Source organism: Bacillus rossius, chromosome 13 (assembly GCF_032445375.1).
Source record: "Bacillus rossius redtenbacheri isolate Brsri chromosome 13, Brsri_v3, whole genome shotgun sequence".
NCBI classification, from domain to species: domain Eukaryota; kingdom Metazoa; phylum Arthropoda; class Insecta; order Phasmatodea; family Bacillidae; genus Bacillus; species Bacillus rossius.
This window is the reverse complement of record NC_086340.1, coordinates 35288509-35315221: the sequence shown is the minus strand read 5'-3', so window position 1 is coordinate 35315221 and position 26713 is coordinate 35288509. Positions and strand designations below refer to the sequence as shown.

At 38.7% G+C, this 26713-nt stretch overlaps 1 protein-coding gene and 1 long non-coding RNA gene across 2 annotated transcripts in view; one reads left to right on the top strand and one right to left on the bottom strand.

The window, feature by feature from the left end:
• Positions 1 to 26713, top strand: part of LOC134538448 (protein expanded) — a 255870-nt gene that overhangs the window by 188841 nt on the left and 40316 nt on the right. The window contains exon 4 of the mRNA XM_063379775.1: positions 17154 to 17233. Within this exon, the coding sequence (XP_063235845.1) occupies positions 17154 to 17233 (80 nt within the window). The remainder of the gene's footprint in view (positions 1 to 17153; positions 17234 to 26713) is intronic.
• LOC134538446 (uncharacterized) lies at positions 883 to 3648 on the bottom strand. The gene is made up of 2 exons (XR_010076145.1): positions 3139 to 3648; positions 883 to 2498 (listed from the first exon to the last, which is right to left on the bottom strand). It is a non-coding gene; the product is annotated as an uncharacterized LOC134538446 (long non-coding RNA).

Genomic DNA, 26713 nt, shown 5'->3' with positions numbered 1-26713 from the left:
CCTAAATAGGTAATTTCATTTTCTGGTTTATAAAATAGCCTATTTGAAGCATAATATAGATTTTCATGTACACAGGTGAGATTGGCACAATTTTAATTGTTTCGCTATCAACATTTTGCAGAATACTTTATTTTATTAATTTAATTGGAGGTCTATGTGCATTTTAGCAATGCAGTCAGCATACAGAGAGCAAGTGCAATAATTAAAGTTATCATTTTTTGTCTCTGAATATATTATTTTCACTCATTGCAGTAATGTTTGGTTACATTAAAGTTTCAAAAGATATTTAGAAAGTTTTAAATAAATAAGAATGGATGCGATAGTGTACACTGTACAGAAGTTTTATTATTACTTTTTTAAATTTCCACCCACTGGTATTTTCAACTTCTTGCAGCACTGGTTAATCCTAAAAAAATTGTTTCAGATCAAAGTTTTATACAAGTTTTAGAAGAATTGCAATAATTGTTATAGATTTTATAGTTAACTTAATAGAGTAATTAAGAATATTTGTTTGTCCATTAACCCCTCATTATTTTACCCACAGCACCCTTGGTGGTTATCAGGTGGTTATAAAATTTTTTAAAATTGACAACAAATTTGAACAGATTCTATGGTGTGCCTACTAAGATAGTTAGGAGTTTTTTGTCCTCAAACCCTTGTTTTTTCCCACCCCTTAACAGTTATGGCTGGTCATATTCAAGTATGTAGACAAAATTTTTGGTAATACTCCTTTAAGTTATAATATGTTCAAACAGATGTGATATGTTTCATGTTATGGGAGTTGAAGTGATTTAAATGTTTTTCAAAAAATCTTCCCCATTTATACCCCTTTTGTTGGCCTATATCCATTAACAAACTCAACTGAGAATTTCCATAACCATATTTTATGTATTAAGTGATTTATTTGTACAAAATTATGGCAGTTATAATGACAATAAAAATGTGGTACATACACATGGTAACGACTGCAACAGGTAGTCTTTCTTCGAAACATACCTAACAGTACAATTTATTCTAGTCATGAGTTTGCTTTTTTCAGCTAATTTATAATACCTGAACAATTTTAACTTACAAGAAATGTAACACATATTTAGTACTTACAGTTAAATTGATCAATACTACTTTTCACACTTTATTCTACAAATGATATTTAATCCCTACAGTCAAATAAATTAACCAAAAACAATTCATTTGAAATCAAATAACAAAATACTACTAGTTTATAAGATGGTAAGAATTCATTTAAAAGCATGTGTTATTTTTTAGTATGCAGACTTTTTTGGGAGCTGCATGTATATAAAAGCTTGTAACCTTTTAATTTTATTTTAGATATTTCAATTTTCTCATGTTACTCAATACATGTATGTGTCCACTGGCTTACGTAAAACACTTTTACATACATAAAAAACTTTTGTATAATTGTGCGCTGTGAATACAGGTAATCCTGAATGTTCTTATGAAGTGACATCCAATTTTAAATATCATTTAATTTAACACAATAAATCAAATGAGTGGTTGTAACTTATAATGAACACAAAAGTAAGAAAAAAAAGGCCACACGGCAGAAATGGTAGTTAAAAAAAAGGTAGAGGGCTCAGTGGAATTTCATTACATTTACAAATCGGAATACTTTTGTAGTTTATAATGTAAAAAAAAACCTTTATACTGAATAGTTATTGAACATAAAACATCAAGTAAAATAAGTTTTTAAGTGTGGATGTAGAACTTATTGAAGGTTCAATTGCATACTATACTACAACTTACTTTCTAACTAGCTGTATATACATCACATGATCATAGGTTATAAATATGTTGAAGATCAACATTTTAAATTTTCCTCTACAATTTATGGTCAGCCTTGCTATGTTTAAACTCGAATTACAATTCTTTGAAGAGAGTGGCCCAATCCCATGTATTGTGACTTTTTTTGCAATGTGATTCAAGGAATTGGACTGATCGGAAAAAAATGTTAAGGCAACAGATAAGGGAAACAGTAGAGAACTGTGTAGGAGGTTTAATAAAAAAAAGTATCCCGGTCACCATACCAATCTTTAACATCAAATAAAAAGTGTGAAATACCCCACACATATATGTTTGTATGCGCCTGTACAAAGGTTGTAATGATGGACTGCATGTTGACCAATAATGTTAAATACTGCTTCATCACATGTAAATGCTACCTGTGAATAACAAAGGACCTTAGAGGCAGGTGAAAATATATATCTGCACAAGTAGATCTTACAAGTTATGTTATGTAACATAAACATTTCACCTATATTTGGCAGCATTCTAGACATAATAAATTATAACAATAGATCCATACTTCACTGTCCACAGAATTAAAATATGTTGTAGCAGCACCACGATTCAATTTGATGCAGTCACATGTAGTGAAAGCTCCAATATCAAAATGTTCGGAACATACATATTTAGTTTTAAATGTTTCAGCATTACTGGCATCAAGGTCATAGCCAATTGCAGCAATCCACTTCAATAACCTGGAAACAAAACAAAAAAATTTTATAGTGTGAGCTAGTACATACTTAAATCAGTATTTCCAGATTATTAGCTAGCATGTAGCATACTATAAATATAAGGTATAAACATACATGTATTTAATTATGTGTATTTAGTTTAGCATTACCACTCAATGAACGTATATATTTCAGAGGTAATGTTTTATTATTAAAGTGCTGTAGAGTGTAATAAATTTGGTGGGTTTCTCTTAATTACGATATATTAATTTTCATTGAATCACATATTGTATAAATAATATAAATTCAGTAACACAAAACGATTTTTAGGGTTCATATCACAAATCATTACATTTAAATTACTGATTTATGGTAATTTTACTAAGCCCATACTATCCCCAAATGGGTATATGTATATATATGTGTATACATATGTGTGTGTATGTATATATATATATGTATGTGTATATATATGTGTGTGTGTGGGTTATTAAAAATAAATAAATGATTATACTACGTAATTACAAAATTATTATGTGCGCAAATTCAGGTCTCGATAATATCGCTCTATAAATCCTGTATAATAAGCCTTAACATAAATGCCTAACCCTTAACATGTTAAACCACTTATTGTAATTTTTTTAATATAAACATCAGTACTCACTTGCTTCGGCTTCATGGAAATCTGAATGTTGTCACATCAGGATTAACAGTAATACTGTTCCTGCACGAAGACACAAAACATTGATGTGTATTCACAGGCATCTTCATCGGCTTCTTAATTCACAATCATATAGGAAAATAATTCAAAATGATAAATCAAACTCCATTGTAAAATCCATCTTTCACTCGACCAAAATCTACTACAAACCGAAAAAAAAAAAAGAGCGACTATAATGCTCAAATCAATCTGTAAACGAATATTACTGCAAAAAAAAAAACAATTTTTACAAATCAACTGTTTTTGAAATCAAAATAAATTAATATTACACTATATTTATTGCATTATTAGTATTTATTGCATAAATTTAGTTTCTTATAAACATTCAATTGACATTTGATTATGAACACTAACGCTACCTATGAATTTACAAAAGAACTAGGTCAATCTACTAGCGCTATCTGTTGTGCAGATTAAAAATAGTATCTGGGTACATAATGGCCTATTAGAGTTGCCACCCCCTGGGAAAGTGCGTGCGCGCTCGTCTGCCTTCTCTTTCTCTCTCTCTTTCTGTTGCGCAGTATTATTCCCCCCCCCCCCTCCTCATACCACCATCACATTCCCCTTCCTCTCTCCAGGGCGTACATTCCTGCGGCAGCACAGTAGCTGGTCCCTCCCTCCCCTCCCATCCTCTACCCCTCCCAGTCCTTCCTCACCCCGCCCCCCCTCCCATGTCATGACTCCCCGAATGCGCCCCGTGACCATAGCATTCCTCACCTGGGCTCAACTCATCTCTTTTCTTATCTGGTTTGTAGTGGCGGCGGAGCGCGGTTCACAAGGGCGCGCGGCGACGCACAGCTGCTCGCTTCAGTCATTGCTTCAGGGCGCTCTGTTGCCCGTTTAGCTGGTTAGCTGAGCGAGGCAAGCGGAGGTAGAGACCACAAAAAATCGCGGATCCATTTCGTTTTATGTTCGAATCCAAACACACCTACATTCACATTGCTTCTGTGATTGGATCATAGCTTACCTATCTGAAGGATTCTGAGCCAATGGAAAACCTTCAACCAAAGAAGTATCGTATCGCAAGCATCCCAATTTACTGGTCTCTAAAGTCAGTAGCCAATGAACAGGTGGCATTTTCCCGAGTATGTAGAGGATTGTGGAGTCTATCCTGTAGGTCATTGAAACCGTGAATTTTTCCAGTCCCTAAACTGAGGCTCTATAACTAGGAACAGGAAAAATTCGCGGGTTCAATGACCTGCAGGATGAACTCCACAGTTCTACATACACTCGGTCAAATGTCACCCGCTCATTGGCTGCTGTCTTGTGAGACGTCCCAGCGTAGCAGTCTGTGATTCGATAAAGTTTTGCTCGGGCGTTTCTCATTGTCCCAGAGTCATCCAGGTGAGTTGTGAACCAATGGCAGAGGAAGCACTGTGGTATAACTATTTGTATTTTAGCCTATCGCGAAATTAATTCATGCATTTTTCCGGTCTCTATCTATAACACCTTCGGGTCAAAAAAAAAAGGGGGGGGGGGGAGTAAATCCCTTGACAGCTCTGACGTAATTTTACTTTCTCTGGAAATAATTAAAATGATCTGTAAGCCACTCCCATTCTACCCGTAAGGGCGCACATATGGGAGGAGTGGTGGAGTATGTCGACCTAAAGGTTGGAACAAAGCTGTTGCCAGTTTTCTTTATTTAATTATGTATACACGAACAGAATCTAGAACTAAGCCTGTTTATAATTTCCTCTTGCTATTACAAATTTCAGAAAGTATATTATCATTTTAACACCAAACATTTTAACCAAGCTATAAAAAAAATTTAATGAAAAACCGTAATGCATTTCGCGTTATGCTAGAATCCAAACACACGCACCTTACTAATGCTTCTGTGATTGGCTCACAGTTTATCTGAAGGACTCTAGGTCAATGAAAAAAATTTCACAACCAAAGAAGTATCGAATCGTAAGCATCCCAGTTGACAGATCTCACAGTTTGCTAGCCAATGAGCGGGTGGCATTTCCCCGCGTATGTAAGGGACCTATAGATCATTGAAACAGCGACTTTTTCCAGTCTCTAATTATTAAAGTTTTGAAAACAAGTTAAACCTATAGGTTTAATGTTTAATGATAAGTTTTATTTCAACAAAATAACTATTGTCATTAAATAGAGGCTTTTTTTTTTAAACAAAACCTAAATATGTATCCGACTAATTCGTTTTGTAATAACTTTTAAATACCATGTGTAGAGACCGGAAAAATTCGCGGTTTCGATGGCCTTCAGGATAGACTGTACATTCGGGCAAATAACGCAAGTTCATTGGCTGCTGACTTGTAAGTCGTCTCAGTTGGTTTGTCTGTGATTCGATCCTTCTTTGGTTGAGGGTTTATAATTGGTTGAGATGCGTCCAGATGAACAGTAAGCCAATAGCAAAATCATCTAAGAGGTATATGTATTTCAATTCTAGCCTATCGCCTAATGAATCCGCGAATTTTTCCGGTCTCTATGTATTAGTAGAGAACCGGTTATTTCGCGGATTTGTCTGGCCTCAGGGTAGAATTCGAAGACATTTCTGCTCAACCTAAGATTGCTTTCCCGTTGGATGATTTCTTAGCGAGAATATTTTTTTAACCTTGCTAATTGGCACTACCTGATTCGCTTGCTTCTCTCCTAGCTAGGCATCGTTGGCTCACGGTCATAGCCCAGTGACGAAGTGGGAATGCCCAGCCTGGGGTATCCTTGTACGAAGTGGCTTAAGTCAAGCCGGTAGTTAAACTTTTTTTTTCACAGTTATCTCAGTAAGTAGAGCTGATAAAAAAAGCTAATTTTATATTAAGATTCAGCGCCCCAAATATAGATAAAATCTGTTCCAAAATCCTAGGCACCCAAAAAAAATTCTTGTTGGCATGTGTTATAGGTAGAGACAGGAAAAATTCGCGGGTTTAATGACCTCCAGGATTGACTCCAATATCCTCTACACACTCGGGCAAATGCCAACTGTTCATTGGCTGCTGACTTGTGAGTCGTCTCGACTGGGTGGCCTGTGATTCGACACTTCTATGAGTGAGGGTTTCTAATTGGTAGCCAGTTCTCCAGATTAACAGTGAACCAATGACAGAAGCAGCACTAAGGTATAATTATTTTAATTTTAGCATAACACGAAATGAACCCGCGAATTTTTCTGATTTCTAGTTATAGGCTGGCGTTCATTTATGTAATGTTTATATCTACCTGTCGTTTATTATTATACTAAAATATTATTTTTTTCTTATTTTATTACCTATGTTTGTTTTTTTGTTTGTTTTTACACGTTTATAATATCTTGACTTTGATTTTGAAGTAATTATTTTAGATTAAGTTTAGTATTATAATAAGCTGATGTCATGAGATATTTTTTAGTTGATAGAGACAGGAAATATTCGCGGATTCATTTCGCGATAGGCTATAAGTCAAATACGTTAACCTTTTTTCCTGTTCTGTGATTGAACTACAAATGATTATAAGTAGGGACCGGAAAAATTCGCGGGTTCAATGACCTGCAGGATGAACTCCATAGTTCTACGTACACTCGGTCAAATGTCACCCACTCATTGGCTGCTTTCTTGTTAGACGTCCCAGCGTAGCAGCCTGTGATTCGATAAAGCTTTGGTTGGGTGTTTCTCATTGGCCCAGAGTCCTCTCTCTCTCTCTCTCTCTCTCTGAGGGGGGAGAGAGAGAGAGAGAGAGCTTCCTCCTCATCCTCCTCATCTTCTTCTTCTTCTTCGTCTTCTTCCTCCCTCTCCTCCTCTTCTTCTTCTTCCTTCCTCCTCTTCTTCTTCTTCTTCCTCCTCCTCCTCTTCTTCCTCCTCCTCCTCCTCCAGAGAGAGAGAGAGAGAGAGAGAGAGAGAGGGGGGGGAGGGGAGGCCCCCCCAATAGCAGAGGCAGCACTGAGGTATAACGATTTGTATTTTAGCCTATCGCGAAATGAATTCCCGAATTTTTCCGGTCTCTAATTATAAGGATACTGAGCCATTTAAAAACTTTCACATTAGAAGTATCGAATCAGAGGCAAACCTAGATTACAAGTCTCACAAATCAGTAGCCAATGGGCAGGTGGTATTTGACCTAGTACGTAGAGGATTGCAGTCTATCCTGGAGGTTAGTGAATCCGCGAATTTTTCCAGTCTATACTAGTTGATGGTTACGTGTAAAAGAAGGCTAAAAGCCTTAACTTAGGCATAACGTCGGTACTAAATAAAATAAAAATTAATTGAACTACAATGCTCTTGACAAGGAAAAGTGGTTACCCAATGACGTGTGACCCTCTAAAGAATGTGAGCTTGTTATCAACCAATGGACATTCTAAATAGGCTTAGTAATGAATAGGGGCATGCATATTTCGCGAAAAGATTCCGAGACTTGCTGAAAGTTAAAACACTTTAGCGTCGTCTGTGTTTATGGATTAGGGTGAGTTTCTCCCAGGTACATGTCGATTGTTAGCGCACCAATCACAGTGATTCAGCGCGGAAGCAACGCGTCCTGAGTGGCTCGGTCAAATAAGGCAGCGACTTCTCTCGCAGACGGCCGCCAATCACAAGGAAGAAAACCGCTGGTGCGGGTTTTAAATGCAGTTTTGGTGTAATGTGGTCCAGGTATTATTAACAAGATCACCTTAACGTGTATTCTTGTGTTCACGTGTAGTGTCTGTATACTGTATCCTGTATCACTGAAAAATAATTTTTATACTTCTACAAGGAATATCCTTGGAAACTCATTTGCCAACGATATCACCTGTCAAACTACGAGTACAAGGCAGAGCTTAGACCCGAATTACAATTGATACTCTCTTATTTTGATGTTATTCTGGCGGTTTTCAGAGGCCAACTTACTTTGGGTGTATTTATTATTATTATTTGAGTTTAAAAAATATATATACTTATTTATAAAATTTCACTATCGCAGTGGGAAGGTTTCCAACCGAGGGAATCTGTTTCACATGGAAAGGATGAGAAGCAGAGTCCTTAGCCACTTGGCTGAACGATCAGTTAAGAAGCAAGGATAACAATAAGAAATATACTGTCTCAAATCGTGCCATAAGTAGAGACCTGAAAAATTCGCGGATTCATTTCGCGATAGACTAGAATCCAAATACGTCTGCCTTTATTGCTTTTTGACTGATTGAGCCACAGTTTATCTGAAAGACTCTGGGCCACTTAAAACAACGAATCACGAGCATCCCAGTTAACAGGTGTATCGAATCAGCAGCCAATGAGCATGTGTTATTTTCCCGAGTGCATAGAGGCTCATGGAGTATATCCTATAGGTCATTCAAATCGCGAATTATTCCGGTCTCTAGCCATTAGCCTTCAGGAAGCTATAGTACCCACTAGTTTCGTGAGAAAATCAGGTTTGTTACGTTTGTGCTTCAGCACGAGATTCTGCTGACGCGACCTGTTGCCACTGTCGGTAACAACACGTTTATACAAGAGTTTATTTTGTGGCGTTACAAGCATTGCTCTTGTAACTTTACAAGCAGATGATATTACAAGATACACCATTGTGCTGTTACAAGGGATGGTGAAAGTACAAACAAAATTCCTTTGTAAATTTTTACATTTTTGAAGTGAAACTTATTTGCCGAGAGGGCTACAATTTTCGAGCGTTACGAAAATTCAGATTGCATGAGGGGAATAGTTAGGTACGTGGTGGGGGAACAGAGTGAGGAGGGGAAAAGTTAGGTACGTGATTGGGGGAACCGATAGAGGAGGAGACGGGATGGGAGAGGTATAAATTACACTGCATACTTGCATACTTTTACACTTGCATACTTTTACAGTTGCATACTTGCGCAATAGCATTATTTAGCGCTCGTATGCTTGCATATGTAATTTTTTTTATCTGTGATCACAGCCAAAGAGAATTGTGTTTCCTATACCTAGAGACCAGAAAAATTCGCGGATATATTTACCTATAGGTTAAAAGCCAAACACATATACCTTGTTTCTATGCCTGTGATTGTACCGCAGTTTATTAGATGGCTTCTGAACCAATAAAAACCGTCAAAGAAAGAAGTATCCAATCGAAAGAAACCCCGATTACAAGTCTCACAAGTCAGTAGCCAAAGAGCAGGTGGCTTTTGCAGGGTTGTAGAGTCTATCCTAGAGGTCGGCGAAACCGCAAATTATTCCAGTCACTAGCTATACCTAACAATATAACAAGCAAGAAGTGTCGCTTAAGTCGCTCGTGGACTGCGCACACACACTTTTTGACCTGATAACGTCTTATAAATCGATGAACGCCGGCTGCACGCACGAAAAAGCATGACTCATTGTCACGTTCCGCCTGAGCCGAGCGTGCAAGATCCGGCCAACCACCGGGCGAGGAAAATATTCTATAATATCAAACAGGTTAAGGCGTCCTTTTAATTAATTGTTCGTGATTACCTACATTTAAACAAATTATTTAAATTAAATTTGCATAAACTGTAAATAATATATGAAAATTAAAAAAAGGTAAGTAATTTTTCATCAATGTTTTCTTATGACGTTATCACGTAAAATTATCGTCCGTAAACCGACTTTACAGACAACCCCCCCCCCCCTTTTTTATAGTGTAGTCACTGGCAATGACTAGAGACCGGAATAATTCGCGATTTGAATGACCTATAGGTAGAGACTGGAAAAATTCGCGGGTTCAATGACCTCCAGGATAGACTCCAATATCCTCTACACACTCGGGCAAATGTCAACTGTTCTTTGGCTGCTGACTTGTGAGTCGTCTCGACTGGGTGGCCTGTGATTCGACACTTCTATGAGTGAGGGTCTCTAATTGGCCCTCAGTCCTCCAGATTAACAGTGAACCAATGACAGAAGCAGCACTAAGGTATAACTATTTGAATTTTAGCATAGCGCTAAATGAACCCGCGAATTTTTCAGGTGTCTACCTATACTCCATGAGCCTCTATGCACTCGGGAAAATAACACATGCTCATTGGTTGCTGACTCGTGACACCTGTTAACTGGGATGCTCGTGATTCGTTACTTCTTTGAATCCGTCTCTAACAATGACATACTTGCACACAACGCGCTGCACTGAGGCGTGGACGGAACCCGGAGACTGCGGCCGTCGCGCGGCGCTACCCTGTGAAGCGGGCTCTCGGCGCGGAAAAGCCAGGTAGCTGCGGTCAGGTATTCGAAGTCATTGCTGCGCTCGGCGGGATTTCCTAGGGACGGCGCGAGCTCGGGTCAGGGAATGGTTGGGGGGAGGGAGGGGTTCTGGAGGCTGGAGATCTGGACCTGGAATGCATCCCCTCCAGGCTTACATCTCCGCTCTCCTTCCACGCGCGCAAGGCAGCGCATGTCTGGTTGTGGGGGGGGGGGGGGGGGGGACCTGGACGGGACAGAGAAGAGAAAATAATATTCATGACCATTCTTTGCTACTAAAACAGATTGGAAGCCTTTTCTTGAGCCGTCGTAAAGTGGAATGAAAAAAAAAAGACTGGGCCCGGTCGGGCATGGCGTAGCGTCCCTGAGGGGCCCGTAGGCACACTTTTCTCCTGATGTTTTTGAAAACCTGGCCCGATTAAGTTTTTTTTTCCCCCAGTGGTTATTTCCCGGAATCGCACCAGGCAAATTTCCGTGACCAATCTCTTACTCTAGGCAGGATCTGTGAAACATTCTCGGCAGAACTGACTTGAGGGACCCGCCTCGTCAGGGGTGTATGTGTGTTAGTGAGGCGGGATGATAAGCGCGACGCTCGCTGGTGCTTCTAGCGCGGTATCGCCTCTAAGCGCAGGCTCTGAATAGGTGCACAGTCTTTCCTCGTGCATACTATGAGATTTGTGTGGCGACCGTAACATTAAATGGTGGAGAAATGAAGATAAAGGTGAAATCCAAGTTTTCTAAGTGCTTTAAAGATTTGTACCGATTTCATGCTTAAAAAAAATTACTCCGTAATTTTAGCCACTTTAACTCTTCTAAAAAATACAGTTTAAAAACTTAATCCGGAAACAAAACTACTTATCGGCCCTGGGCGAATCCTTAAATGCTTTTCGTAAACGACCCCACTTGGATATCTTTAGTTTTCAAATCGCGTTTTTTTTTTTTTTCGTGAAGCTCTGCGCATCGTGTGTGTGTGTGCCCGTGTAGGTGGGGGCCCTCACCATATCGATCAAATAGTCAACTTGTTCATTTGATATTGACTCGTGATACGTCTCAACTGGGTAGACGGTTACTGGACACTTCTCTGGTTGAATTATTCTCACTGGCTCTCGGAGTTTTCCACGTAAACGTTAGAGTAGGGCCACGAATATTTCGCGAAATCATCGGATAGGAAAATGGACTTAAAGCATTCCTGCTTCGCGTTAATGATAGCACTACGTAGGGACCGGAAAAATTCGCGGGTTCAATGACCTGCAGGATGAACTCCATAGTTCTACATACACTCGGTCAAATGTCACCCACTCATTGGCTGCTGTCTTGTGAGGCGTCCCAGCGTAGCAGCCACTGTGATTCGATAAAGCTTTGGTTGGGTGTTTCTCATTGGCCCAGAGTCATCCAGGGTGAGTTGTGAGCCAATAGCAGAGGCAGCACTGAGGTATAAATAACTATTTGTATTTTAGCCTATCGCGAAATGAATTCGCGAATTTTTCCGGTCTCTAGCACTACGCTTCTCTTGTCACGTCCTAGACGACCCTGAGAATTCGTGGTCACCCAGTCTTACGTAACCTGCCAAATAGTGTGATACTGCTACGCAGAAAAACTTTTTCTGTACATTTACAACAAAAATTCGTTTGGAAATAGGTAGGGACTAGAAACATTCGTGGTTTAAATGACCTCTAGGATAGACTCTACAATCCTTTACATACTTGGGTAAATGCCACCTTCTCATTGTCTACAGACTTGTGAGACCTGTCAACTGGGATGATTGCTTCTTTGGTTAAAGGTTTTGCATTGGCTCAGAATCCTTCAGATAAACTGTGAGCCTATCACAGAAGGAATATGAAGCTACTTGTGTTTGGATTCTAGCTTACATTACGCGATGTGAATCCGCGAAATTTTCCTGTCTCTAGAAATAAGTTGCCAAGAAATAGTTTGTACAACACATGGTTATGGTTATTCTCGCATATATGAAATACTTTTTCGAGACCATACTGAATATTGCTTACGAAAATTGGCGCATTATTTTATATTTTAATTAATGTTTCACACAAGCATATTTTTTTTTCAAACAATGGAAAAGATAATCGACTATTCAATAATGGAATTTTAATTTGTTGTATCATTATTATGTGCGCAGTTAATACTTGAAATCTATTCAGGGATAGTTTCACAAATAACTTTAACTGGGACAACACAAAGCATAAATGCCCGGGTAATAATGCGAACCCATTATTACTGAAAACACTATTTTGTAGTGATATATTTGTTTTCATGTAAATGTACAAATTTACAAATATTTGTAATTTTACATGAACATTTCTGTTCTATTTACAAATCAAATTATAATGTAAGGGCCGGGAAAATTCGCGGATTCATTTTGCATCAGGCTAGAATTTAAATACTTATACCACTGCTGCATATGCATTCATGCGGAGTACTGAGGGCCAGTGAGAAACCCTCACTCAGAGAAATGTCGAATCATAGACTAACCAGTGGAGATGTCTCACAAGTCACCAGCCAATGAACGGGTGGCATTTTCTCGAGTGTGCAGAGGACTGTGGAGTCTATTCTAGAAGTCACTGAACCGGCGAATTTTTTCAGTCGCTAGATAGTGTTATCGATAGGGGCATGCATATTTCGCGAAAAGATTCCGATTCTAGCTTAAAGTTAAAACACTGTAGCATCGTCTGTGTTTCGTGATTGGGTGAATTTCTTTCAGGTAAATGTAGATTTTTACAACATCAATCACAGTGATTCAGTGCGGAAGCAAACGCGTCCTGAGTGGCTCGGTCAAATAAGGCAACGACTTGTCTCGCAAATGGCCACCAATTACAATGAAGAAATCGCTGGTGCTGGTATACCTTGTTGCAATCTAATAGGTGTTCAGATTTTTTTTTTTTCGCGAAAAATGCCTGCCCTTAGTTATTGACCACATTCCAAAAAGATTTTATTGTCTATAGGCACATTGAGTCTAGCCTAGAGTTTAATGAATTCACTTAATGACTGTGGCTCTAACTTTGTGCCATTAACACACACAGCACAACGGTGTATATTTGAATTATAGCTAGGGGCAGGCATTTTTCGCGTATAAATATGAACGCCTATTAGACTTCAACAAGGTATAAGCACACCAACGGCTTCTTCCTTGTGATTGGCGGCCGTCTGCGAGAGAAGTAGTTGCCTTATTTGACCGAGCCACTCAGGACGCGTTTGCTTCCGCAATGAATTACTGTGATTGGAGTTGTTACAGTGTTTTGACTTTCAGCTAATCGAGGGATCTTATTGCGAAATATGCATGCCCCTAATTATAGCCTATCGCGAATCCAATCCCCGTGTTTTTTTTAAGGTCTCAACTGATCTGTCCCGGTATCCCTGATATGTGTCGTTCAGTATGAACCTACTTGTGGACGAGATGTTAGTTGAGTTCGAGTAAAAACTGATGCAACGTTTAGCAAACAGGCTGCTGTTTACTGAGGCAACATGCTCTGCGCGTTGGAGTTCATTGGAACGCAACCATGGAACACCGAAGCCTGCAGAGGCGACGTTCACGCGCGTGTGACCTAACTTCGGCCGCACGCCGCCATATTGACCGAGCGTAGCTGTTAGACCTTTTTGCCGATCAACAGGTCTCTGCGAAGTTCATTCGTAGGGACTGGAAAAATTCGCGAGTTCAATGACCTCCAGGATGGACTCCACAATCCCCTACATACTCGGGCAAATGCCACCTGCTCATTGGCTACTGACAGAGACCTGTGAACTGGGATGCTTGTGATACCATGCTTCTTTGGTTGAAGGTTTTCCATTAGTTCAGAATCCTTCAGATAAGCTGTGAGCCAATCACAGAAACAATGTGGATTTACGTATATTTGGATTCTAACATTAAACGAAATGAATCCGCGAATTTTTCCGGTCCCTATTAATTAGTTGTTGAGAGGATAAGACCTCAAATTTAAAATGCTCGTGCGTTCTCACCAACTTTATTATAATTATTGTTATTATTGTTCCATGACGGATTATTCGATACTTCCCGAAGGTTGATAGTCTGTGTTTCGCACGCCATGTCGATTTTTTCCCCATTTTATTGCCAGTACTATTAGTTAAAGACTATTACTGTAAATGTAACACTACGTCTATTGAATTCGTCGTTCTGTCACAAATATTTTCCGGTAGATATTCACTAAGTGTAATTAAATGGGTGTAAAAAAATACAGTATGTCCATAAAAGAATGTCCCATTTATAAATTTTAACAGTATCAACTCTAAGTGTTGTAGAGTTTTGTTTCAAAGTCACAATTAAAGAGTTATTCATACAGTTTTATAGATAAGCGCATGAGCGAGTACTGCTTTGTTGTTTTCTCGCTTGCAGCGCTACCTACGCAAAATGGCGACTCCTGAGCGTAAAGCGTTTTGTGTTCTGCAATTTGCTGAGAGTGAATCCGTAATTTTAGGTCCTCCCCATTGGAATCTCTTTGTACAAGAGTATTTGAACGTTGGTAGTCCCTGGCCGTTGGATTGGCCGTAATGATCGAGACGACATGGCTCTTTTTTTGCTGGCATTACGCCATGTGATTTTTTTTTCCTTTGGGGTTTTATAAAAGATCGTGACTACGTTCCGCCGCTACCTAATGATTTGCCAGAATTAAAAAACAGAATTAAAATATCGCTTCCATTACTCCGGATTTGTTAACGAAAGTGTGGTAAGAATTGGACTTAAGGTTGGATGTGTGCTGTATAACTAAAGGTGCACTTATTGAACATTTCAAAGTAAAACTAGGTAGGTTTACCTTCAATTTTATGTATGATTTATTGTAAATAGTCAAAATTAAACTGTGATAATATACCATCATTGAAACTGGTACATTCTTTAATGGACATACTGTATTATCACGTGGACGGTGTTATAGACCCGTTATATTACACGTAGTAAAATTCTGCTGAAATCATTTGTGAGAGAACAACAAATGCGAGGAGTATAGTCTAAAAGTTATTGAAATAGCCATCAAATAGTAGTATGACGAGAAAATGAAAAAAAAAAGGATAAATAAAGATCAATTATTGCTTGTGAGGCCCAGCCAGGAATAGGACCCGCCATTTTGGATTTTTCCAAATTTCTTCAGTTCTTATTTTGAACGTTTTATCCCAATTTAGGGCATATAAAGGCAGGGATTATCTACCAGACCTTTTATACCTTGCTGCAACAACATATTTACTGACAGGGTCTAGTCTGTAAGCGCCCTGAGGAAGTAACTACTTATGTCACACAGGCGACTACAACTGTCATAATCACACCAATTCACAAGTGTTGTCTTCAACAAGTAGTAAAATCTAAGTACTATGCGTTTTGTTTAGCCAAACAAATTTGAGACAGAAACTTCATCGCAAAGCATGTAAAAAATATGTGAAATTACAAGATGGCAAAGCCTAATCCCCCATAATAATATTTTAATAGTCTCATCCCAAAGGAATAAAAACAGGTTTATTATTCCTCGAAAACTTGTAGATATGCTTTAGTGAAAAATATTATTCTTTTAACACTAATTTAGGTTTTTTTCCCCTAACGGTAACGCTAAATTAGAAAAAAGGCAAAAACGCCCAATGTTGCATGACTTTCATCAGTTGCCTGTAAAATAACTACGTATTTATAAACGAAACCATGTCAAAAAATGGGCATCGTCACATCACTGAACTTCGTTCGGTTCACAGAAAACCGTTGGTAAGTTTGATGCTAGAGACCTGTAAAATTCGCGATTTCAAATCCCTAAAGGATGGACTCCATGATCCTCTACGCACTCGTGCAAATTACATTTGCTGATTGGTTACCGACTCGTAACACCTGTTGACTGGAATGATCGTGATTCGCTAATTCTTCTGTTTAAGATTTTTCATTGGCTCAGAGTCCTTATGATATACTGTGACCCAATCACTGAAGCAAAATAATGTCAATAGTATTTGGACTCTATCCTATCGCGAAATGAATCCGCGAATTTTACAGGTCTCTATGATGCGGTATTTCGTTTAGCCGAGGCGATATTAGTCTTATGTAGTCCTACTGGCCAGCGTGCGTAAGGAGTACGAAAATGAAAGAATAACTATATATACGTGTGTGTGTGTGTGTATATATATATATATATATATATATATATATATATATATATATATATATGAGCGAGTCTTTCAGTACCCGCCAGAGATGTGTAACATTTATAACCTTCGGTGACGAGCAAATTCATGTGTTCTCGTGTTACAAATACACTTATAATACGAAACTCAGACACAAAATCTATCGTAAGATTCTTTAAAATAAAGCCGAGTGTGAGGAATATATACGCAACTGGTGTTTCAAACTACATTTCTTGACGTGTCCGCGCCCGCCGCTAGGATTCGTTGCCGTAACAACGTATCATTCGATTGCAGAGAGAAATATTAAACCATATAATAAAACGGCTCCGATCAAAGCAAAAAAATACTTGGAAAAAAAAATACTAGTCCCAGACTTTGGAACTGATTTTCCACAAGAAAATGTATTAAAATACTGCACAGCTTGTTAAAATTCATTAAACATTGAATACTATACAGTGTACCTTTTACTTTGTGAACTTTGGCTATCTCCATCCGCCACAGATGGCAGCACGTTGTTACACATTTCTGTTCCGTGCGACTTCCGTTCCAGTCATTAAATTACTCCTACCAAATGCCATATACCGAGTGTTATGATGTTAACACTTTTAAAATACCTTTTACTCTGTCGTTGTTTTATGTTTGTGTTTGTGCATGGGAACATTGGGCCATATCAGAGCAAATTAACACTTTGGCATATATGTTTGTATTGAACGGCAATGTCATGCATGGCTTCTGTTGTTTCTTTTCTTGCAGATGGAGAGTACCTGTTCGTTGATCCTGAGAATAAACTGTCGAAGTACGGACCCAAGAACTGGAAGTCCTCTTCGTCCTACGTGAGTATACTCGGGCCTCCCGCGGACAGGGAGAATGTGGAAAACAGTGAAAACTCAGGGAATTGAAAATGTGTCTCCTGGAAAACTCAGGAAATCGAAAAAAAAATTGGTTTGCAAAACAGTACAAAGAAAAAAAATTGGTTTTCTGTAAAGTCCGTTTACGGACGATAGTTTAACGTGACGTCATAACAAAACATTGATGAAATGATTGCATACTTTATGAATAAAATTGAATCATTTTTATTTTAGTAATAAAAGAATAAATACTTGAAATTAAACTAGTAATCAGATTTTTAAAATGCAAGAATAATTAACCTTTATTGCCGAAATTGTTGTTGTAATAAGCAATGAAAACCACATTAACTTTTCACTTCACTTTATAAACAGTACAGTGGAAGAGAAATAGATGCGGCGCAAGCGTACAATGAGCGTAACGGGACACAGCGTAACGGAACAATGTGCGTAACGGGACACTTTTTCGTGCGTGCAGCCGGCGTTCATCGATTTATTAGACGTTGTCACGTCAAAAATTGTACTGTCACAAAAGATCCTTTTGGAAACAAGTTGCCAAGAAAAGGTTTGTACTACTACCTTATAATACAAAACATGGCTATGTTTATTTTTGCATTCATGTTTTAACGACAATATATTGTCGATATGATATTGAGCATTTCTTACGAAAATCGGCACATAATTATATATTTTAATGTAGGTTTCATTCAAGCATAAAGTTTTTAACCTTGGAAAATATAATCGAATATTCAACATTCTGACTTTATTTTGTTGTATAATGCTTATTATGCGCCCAGATAATACTGAAAAAAACTATTCAGGAAATAGTTTGCAAATAACTTTAACTATTGGAACTATGGGACAACACAAATCATAAATATCCTGGTATTAATCAGAAATAAGTATTACTGCAAACGCTATTTTTTTAGTTCTTTCATGTAAATATATAAATTTACAAATTCATTCATACATCCAAATTGCTGTTGGCCCTTTATATACCCGGAAATTTTGTAGTCATTTGGCATCAGGCTAAAATGCACACTCCTTTATTTACTGTACCCTCATATGCTCTCTTATTGGCTGATTTATCATGTAGCACCTCCCGCTTTTTTGAGTGGGTCGATGTGATTTGTTCTCTGTACTGCTGGCTAGTAGCTGATTGGCCCACAGTCGTAGGAGGAGAGTGGCGGAACACTTGTGTACCTATCACTAGGGGCATGCAGATTTCGCGAAAAGATTTCGAGACTAGATGAAAGTTAAAACACTATAGCATCGTCTGTGTTTTTTGATTGGGTGAGTTTCTTCCAGGTACAAATCGATTGTAACGACACCAATCACAGTGATTCAGTGTGGAAGTAAACGCGTCCTGAGTGTCTCGGTAAAATAAGGCAACGACTTCTCTCGCAGACGGCCGCCAATCACAAGGAAGAAACCACGGGTTCAGATATACCTTGTTGCAGTCTAATAAGTGTTCAGATCTTTTCGCGAAAAATGCCTGCCCCTTCCTATCACCAATTCAGTACTGAGTTATATAGGTTTGCAGTATAAGTGGTGCACAAAAGAATCCGAGAAATGTCTAAATTACTACCTATAGTATTAAAAAAATAATAAGCGTTCAGAGAAAAACACGAGTATGCCCACAATCCCCCCCCCCCCCCACACACACACACAAATTGGAGAAAAATCCGAGGATCGATATATCCGAGAATCGAATACCTGACCACGAGCACTTCTTACACGCGTGACCGCCACTTTATTGACACGTTTACATACAAAAATGAGGCTAGGGATGCCAAGTATTTTAGTTTTCCGTACTCATTACTGATTTAGACTTCGAGTTACGGAAATACGAAGTGTTATTTATTTACTACGGGAAAAAAAAATAACGCATCAGAAATGTCGTGTTTCCTATCAGCGTTTTTTTAACGACTAATTTTCGCTCATATATCAGTTGATTGTTAGCTGCATTCATGGCACAGTGATTTTCATAAAATCTAGTTTTGATGAACCCAGTTAAGCTCCTCATAAAAATATTCATCGTGCTACTAATTTTATTTTAATTAATGAAAGTAGTATACAAATGGGCATCCGGGCACAGGCTTCAGGCTGAGGTGCCGAGGTGCCGACCGCCATATTTGATTGTGTCGTCACGGCGGCCATCTTGAATGGTTGTGACCTTGACCTTGACATTTGACCCTCAAAAATTGTCAAAAATTGCCAAAATTGGGTAAAAATTGCCCGAAATTCCTCAAAATTCGCCAAAATTTCCGTTTCTGTGGCAAAAAATTCCGCCAAAAAATCTCAAAAAATTCCACAATACAAAAATTAGGATTTCGAAAATCCTCAAAAGTCGTTTTGCCCTATAAAGAACCCAAACTCCTAAAAACGGCTTAAGCATCCATGTCTAAAGCCTCCGGTAAGCCATTTCTAGGAACAAGGATACCATGACCGCCATCTTGGATTATGACGTCATAGTTGAAATTATCGTTACGGCCGCCATCTTTAACTTTTGTATTTATTATCCGATTTTAATGGAAAAAAAATTAAAATTTATAAAACAAAATTAAATAATAAAATTTTAATAAAAAATATTTAAAAAACAAACACGACACGGAGCTCGGAGTCCACGGTTTGAACCCGACGAGTGCAAAAAAATAAAAATGGCGACCAATCCTTCCCCCCGTGGTGGGTGCAGGCAGACTGGCCCCCACCACTTTGTTAATAGCATATATATCATTCGGCAGTATGACGTCACGTCCGCCATCTTGTCTTCGTTGCTGGAAGCCATCATCGTATGCTAGAGTGCGCTGATGCTATGTTAGTTTAATTCTTATCCGCCAGAGTGCAGTAATCATTTATTATTACTGTGACACCCGCCATCTTGTCATTTGCCCGCCACCTTGTAAATCCGTAATTATTTAGCTAGAAATTCGGGAATAATTTTAAAAATCATCAAAGAAATTAATCAATCGAATTAAATAATAAAAATCTTTAAAAAACATCGTAGCACTTTTCGTTTCTACAACCATCTTGAAAATCCGTAATTTCAATGCTAGAAATTCGGGAAAAAATCAAAAATTCATAAAAAAATTCACTCATTAAAGTAATGATTGATTCGAGACTTGGTTCGATCCCTGGACGATACAAATAATCTTAATTTTTATGTAAAAAGACCTCAAAAATGACAGGTTCGAAAATAAAACACAAGTTCTTTTACAAAAAAAATGTTATTACTTAATTTCTATTTTACTACAGGATCACCTGCGAAGGTTAGCAATCTTACAAACATTTAGGTCCGCATAGGCGTGAAATGACTAAATCTTAGCTCCAATCGGTTTATACTAGACAGAGTCCAACCAGAACCTTTACAGACATAGTCCTCCTCTTCTTGACAGAGTTTCTGAATACCGTTTTTAACAGTTTGCTTGACATCGTTAGAACTGTAAATTACTGCAGCCGATGTCTTGAATGCACACTTCTTCACTTTATCATCGAACGGATACGGCATTCCATATATACAGTCCAACCACAAGTTATATTTCAAAGGTCCGTTTGTTGCTACGTCATCAGTAAGCTGATTGATTATGTCCTGTCTGATATCATCAAGAAAATTACAAATGTCCTTCGACTCACTTAACGTACTTGGATAATAGTAGTCTTTCAACGCTCCACGAAATGCAGACTGTGCCAAGTAGAAGCCATTATCATTTACTTGTAATGCACCGAACACAGTCTCAGGTTTATTTTCATGTTCAGACGTCATAGCAATCGGTTGCTGCACATCTGTTTTTTTGCTTGTACGCTCACGAGTCACCAATCTAAACCGAGGAGTCGAACTTTCTACAGGTAGTTCAGCAGTAGGCGCACAGACTTCACCTTTACATTTTTTCGCATGATGTCGCAAACTGTCAATTCGAGTAAAGCATTTAAGGCACTCATCACAGCGAAACTTCATGCGAGAAGAATTCTTCTTGCATTTACTCCTCTCATGTCTACGTGCATCATGGGAAAATGCGAACGACGTATCACAGTAGCTGCAAGGATACCGTGGTGATGAAGTCGAGCCTTTCAGACCTGATCCAGATACTGGCATTGCAACAGTAGTACCATTTCCAGGCATACTCTTATGAACATCAATACATCGTTGTTGTATAGAAACCTTTACTTTCTGCCGCACAGCAGCGCCTTTACATGTCTTCAAGTGCGTTTTCATATTATCTTTTTTGGAAAACTGCTTATGACACTTCTCACAACCAAACATGTTGCGAGGAGGATTCTTAGCACATTCTCTCTTCTCGTGTCGACGAGAATTGCTGCTGTTTGAGAAAATCTTGTCGCAGTAACGACATCGATGTTCGTTAATTGATGTCGATTCGCCATCCATTGAAGTCTCCATCGAGGGAGAAACAGCGTTCGGTGAGGTTTCCTGTACAGCCAGCACTACCGACATTAAAGTCTCTTCTGCTGGTGGTATCTCGACTGTTGAAGTCTCCTCCAGTGTTGACGTCGACGTTGCTAACGGGATCTGTTCCACCATCGTCGTCGCTGACGTCATGGTTCCCGTAGTCGATGGTACAACCTCCATCGAGTTCGACGTTAAAGACGGTAAAGATGCCATCGAGGTCTCAAGAACAGCTAATTGACACGACTTATGCACCAGAAGAAACAAACTGGGCGATCCTTACACCGCCGACGTCAGTAACAAACTGAACGACCTGCTGTCTAGGACTCGCTTATATACATGCACCGTTTGGAATAATACGCTAGTCAAATCAAGAACCATTTACAATAATACTAGTGTCAAATCTACAATTAAAAAAGAGGATCATATGATCGAAAAAAATTCGATGAGTTATGGTACGTTCTCGTCTCATTAATTCGATCTCTCCAATATACGCTAGGCTCCAATAGCTACTATTCGCGTCATCAGATCCATCTAAATTTTGCTCCTATGCTTCAATTGACCATTAGCTTCAAGTGCTCCAACAGCTCCATCAGATCCAACACCTAATGTAAGCAATGTACGCGCAATACATGCAATTTACGTGCAATAAATGTAATGATCACACAGTACATACAGGAAACGGGACGTACACACAGTACACACAGGAAACGGAACGTACACACAGTACACACAGGAAACGGAACGTACACACAGGAAACGGAACGAACACACAGGAAACGGAATGATCACACATACAGTAGCGGAAACACAGGCTTAGTTGGAAATCAGAATACAAGAAATAAAAACATTAAATTTTTACTTTCCATATTTAATTTATTTCTCAACATTACACAAATACAAGTAAAAGAAGCCATTATTGTATGTAGCCAGCTTTCCTCAGTTCTTTGAGTATGAAGGATATTTCTTTGATGCACGAATAGTTTTCTGTACAAAGCGAGCCATGTAGAAGTCTTAGCCGGTCAACCAATATGTTTGGATCTTTCCATGATGTGTAATCAATCTCTTCTACCACCATCTTACTTGCTTGTTTATTATACATAATTTTAATATCACAATCGTCCCAGTGATCATAATAAGCATTATCAGATTTATTTATTATAACACGACGTTTCCATCGTTTCGGTCTCAGTACACCATCACAGTCTTCGATCTTGCCTGCTTTAGATGCTTCAGCACAGTCTTCGATCACGTCACCAGTTTCAGAGTCACTGTAGTAATCACCGTAGAAGGCATCGTCTTCACCCAGATTTCCATAAGAACTCGATATCGTTGATGTCGAAGTGTCTTCATCGTCTTCATGCTTCCTTTTTAGGAGTCCATCATTTTTACAAAGTATGGAGGATCTACTGAATATAGGCTTGAATGTATTCTCACTTTTCACGGTGTTGATACTTCCATTAGTTTCAGTCTTCCCGAAGCCATCATCATCCTTCAATTTATGTTCTTCGTCACGATCGGGTGAGCTAATACCATCACGCTCAGGACAAGGAAAATTATTGTCGTAATTCAGATCACTCTTCTTTAGTCTAGTGGATCCATCGGTGTCCTCTATGCCGTAAGTAGTCTTGGCTTTACATGTTCTACCATGTCTTTTTAAGCTGTCAATTCGTGTTAACAACCTGCTACAACGATTACAGCTTAACATGTTGCGTAGTGGGTTTCTAGCACAATCATTCTTCTCATGACGTCTAGCATTCCTTCTCATGACAAAATCCTTGCCACAGTATCCACAGCGGCTTCCTTCCGATTCAGATTCAGATAACAAACCATGATCCATGGTAGCTTCTGTGACTAATGTTAGATACAAACTGTCAGTTTTCTCCAATTGGAACCATTTCTTAAATATAATTTTTTAAATATTTCATCAGCGAGAGTTAAGCTATCTAATGCAAAGCAAATTGATGCAAGTAGTTCTGGCTGTCATCAACAGATGTCGCCACGCGTTTCTTGCAGGTAAATAATATATAGGCCTATTTCATTAATGCGGGATGCGGAATGCTCACTATCGATCGCAAAGGAAGGTTGGCTTCGCTAGACTCCAAGGAGAAGGGAGTTCGTCCTTCCTGTGAGTGCTTCTTAGATTTATCAGAGATTATTATTATTCGACTGAGTAATGATATTTTTTTTTAAATTTCCACCTGATAAAAATATTACAAGTGTTGATTAAGTAGCAGAAGTTCACTAATTAAATGCAACCTTGAATAAAATGACATGCCTTATTAAGTAAAAAAATCCTTCATGCAGAGATCAATTTCTCATCAGTAACCAGAAGCACTCGGAGAAAACCATCAGATGTCTAGTCAGGAATAATCAGGAGCACACGGAGAAAACCACCATAATATTGTCAAGAATAATCGGAAGCACTTGGAGAAAACCATTAAAATATTGACAAGAATAATCATGAGCACACGAAGAAAACCACCATAATATTGATAAGAATAATTGAGAGCACACAGAGAAAAACCACCACAAGTTTTCTTTGATATAATAAAATTACAAAAAAAAATTCATAAAAAATTTTAAATTTAAAACGAAAAAAAAATGCAAACCTTCTGGCTTGTACTAGAACTCTAACTTTGCACATCAAAGACTGTGATGGTGTACTGAGACCGAAACGATGGAAACGTCGTGTTATAATAAATAAATCTGATAATACTTATTATGATCATCATCATGGAAATATCCAAACATATTGGTTGACCATCTAAGACTTCTACATGGCTCGCTTTGTGCAGGAAACTATTCGTGCATCAAAGAAATATCCTTCATACTCAAAGAACTGAGGAAAGCTGGCTACATACAATAATGGCTTCTTTTACTTGTATTTGTGTAATGTTGAGAAATAAATTAAATATGGAAAGTAAAAATTTAATGTTTTTATTTCTTGTATTCTGATTTCCAACTAAGCCTGTGTTTCCGCTACTGTATGTGTGATCATTCCGTTTCCTGTGTGTTCGTTCCGTTTCCTGTGTGTACGTTCCGTTTCCTGTGTGTACTGTGTGTACGTTCCGTTTCCTGTGTGTACTGTGTGTACGTCCCGTTTCCTGTATGTACTGTGTGATCATTACATTTATTGCACGTAAATTGCATGTATTGCGCGTACATTGCTTACATTAGGTGTTGGATCTGATGGAGCTGTTGGAGCACTTGAAGCTAATGGTCAATTGAAGCATAGGAGCAAAATTTAGATGGATCTGATGACGCGAATAGTAGCTATTGGAGCCTAGCGTATATTGGAGAGATCGAATTAATGAGACGAGAACGTACCATAACTCATCGAATTTTTTTCGATCATATGATCCTCTTTTTTAATTGTAGATTTGACACTAGTATTATTGTAAATGGTTCTTGATTTGACTAGCGTATTATTCCAAACGGTGCATGTATATAAGCGAGTCCTAGACAGCAGGTCGTTCAGTTTGTTACTGACGTCGGCGGTGTAAGGATCGCCCAGTTTGTTTCTTCTGGTGCATAAGTCGTGTCAATTAGCTGTTCTTGAGACCTCGATGGCATCTTTACCGTCTTTAACGTCGAACTCGATGGAGGTTGTACCATCGACTACGGGAACCATGACGTCAGCGACGACGATGGTGGAACAGATCCCGTTAGCAACGTCGACGTCAACACTGGAGGAGACTTCAACAGTCGAGATACCACCAGCAGAAGAGACTTTAATGTCGGTAGTGCTGGCTGTACAGGAAACCTCACCGAACGCTGTTTCTCCCTCGATGGAGACTTCAATGGATGGCGAATCGACATCAATTAACGAACATCGATGTCGTTACTGCGACAAGATTTTCTCAAACAGCAGCAATGCTCGTCGACACGAGAAGAGAGAATGTGCTAAGAATCCTCCTCGCAACATGTTTGGTTGTGAGAAGTGTCATAAGCAGTTTTCCAAAAAAGATAATATGAAAACGCACTTGAAGACATGTAAAGGCGCTGCTGTGCGGCAGAAAGTAAAGGTTTCTATACAACAACGATGTATTGATGTTCATAAGAGTATGCCTGGAAATGGTACTACTGTTGCAATGCCAGTATCTGGATCAGGTCTGAAAGGCTCGACTTCATCACCACGGTATCCTTGCAGCTACTGTGATACGTCGTTCGCATTTTCCCATGATGCACGTAGACATGAGAGGAGTAAATGCAAGAAGAATTCTTCTCGCATGAAGTTTCGCTGTGATGAGTGCCTTAAATGCTTTACTCGAATTGACAGTTTGCGACATCATGCGAAAAAATGTAAAGGTGAAGTCTGTGCGCCTACTGCTGAACTACCTGTAGAAAGTTCGACTCCTCGGTTTAGATTGGTGACTCGTGAGCGTACAAGCAAAAAAACAGATGTGCAGCAACCGATTGCTATGACGTCTGAACATGAAAATAAACCTGAGACTGTGTTCGGTGCATTACAAGTAAATGATAATGGCTTCTACTTGGCACAGTCTGCATTTCGTGGAGCGTTGAAAGACTACTATTATCCAAGTACGTTAAGTGAGTCGAAGGACATTTGTAATTTTCTTGATGATATCAGACAGGACATAATCAATCAGCTTACTGATGACGTAGCAACAAACGGACCTTTGAAATATAACTTGTGGTTGGACTGTATATATGGAATGCCGTATCCGTTCGATGATAAAGTGAAGAAGTGTGCATTCAAGACATCGGCTGCAGTAATTTACAGTTCTAACGATGTCAAGCAAACTGTTAAAAACGGTATTCAGAAACTCTGTCAAGAAGAGGAGGACTATGTTTGTAAAGGTTCTGGTTGGACTCTGTCTAGTATAAACCGATTGGAGCTAAGATTTAGTCATTTCACGCCTATGCGGACCTAAATGTTTGTAAGATTGCTAACCTTCGCAGGTGATCCTGTAGTAAAATAGAAATTAAGTAATAACATTTTTTTTTTGTAAAAGAACTTGTGTTTTATTTTCGAACCTGTCATTTTTGAGGTATTTTTACATAAAAATTAAGATTATTTGTATCGTCCAGGGATCGAACCA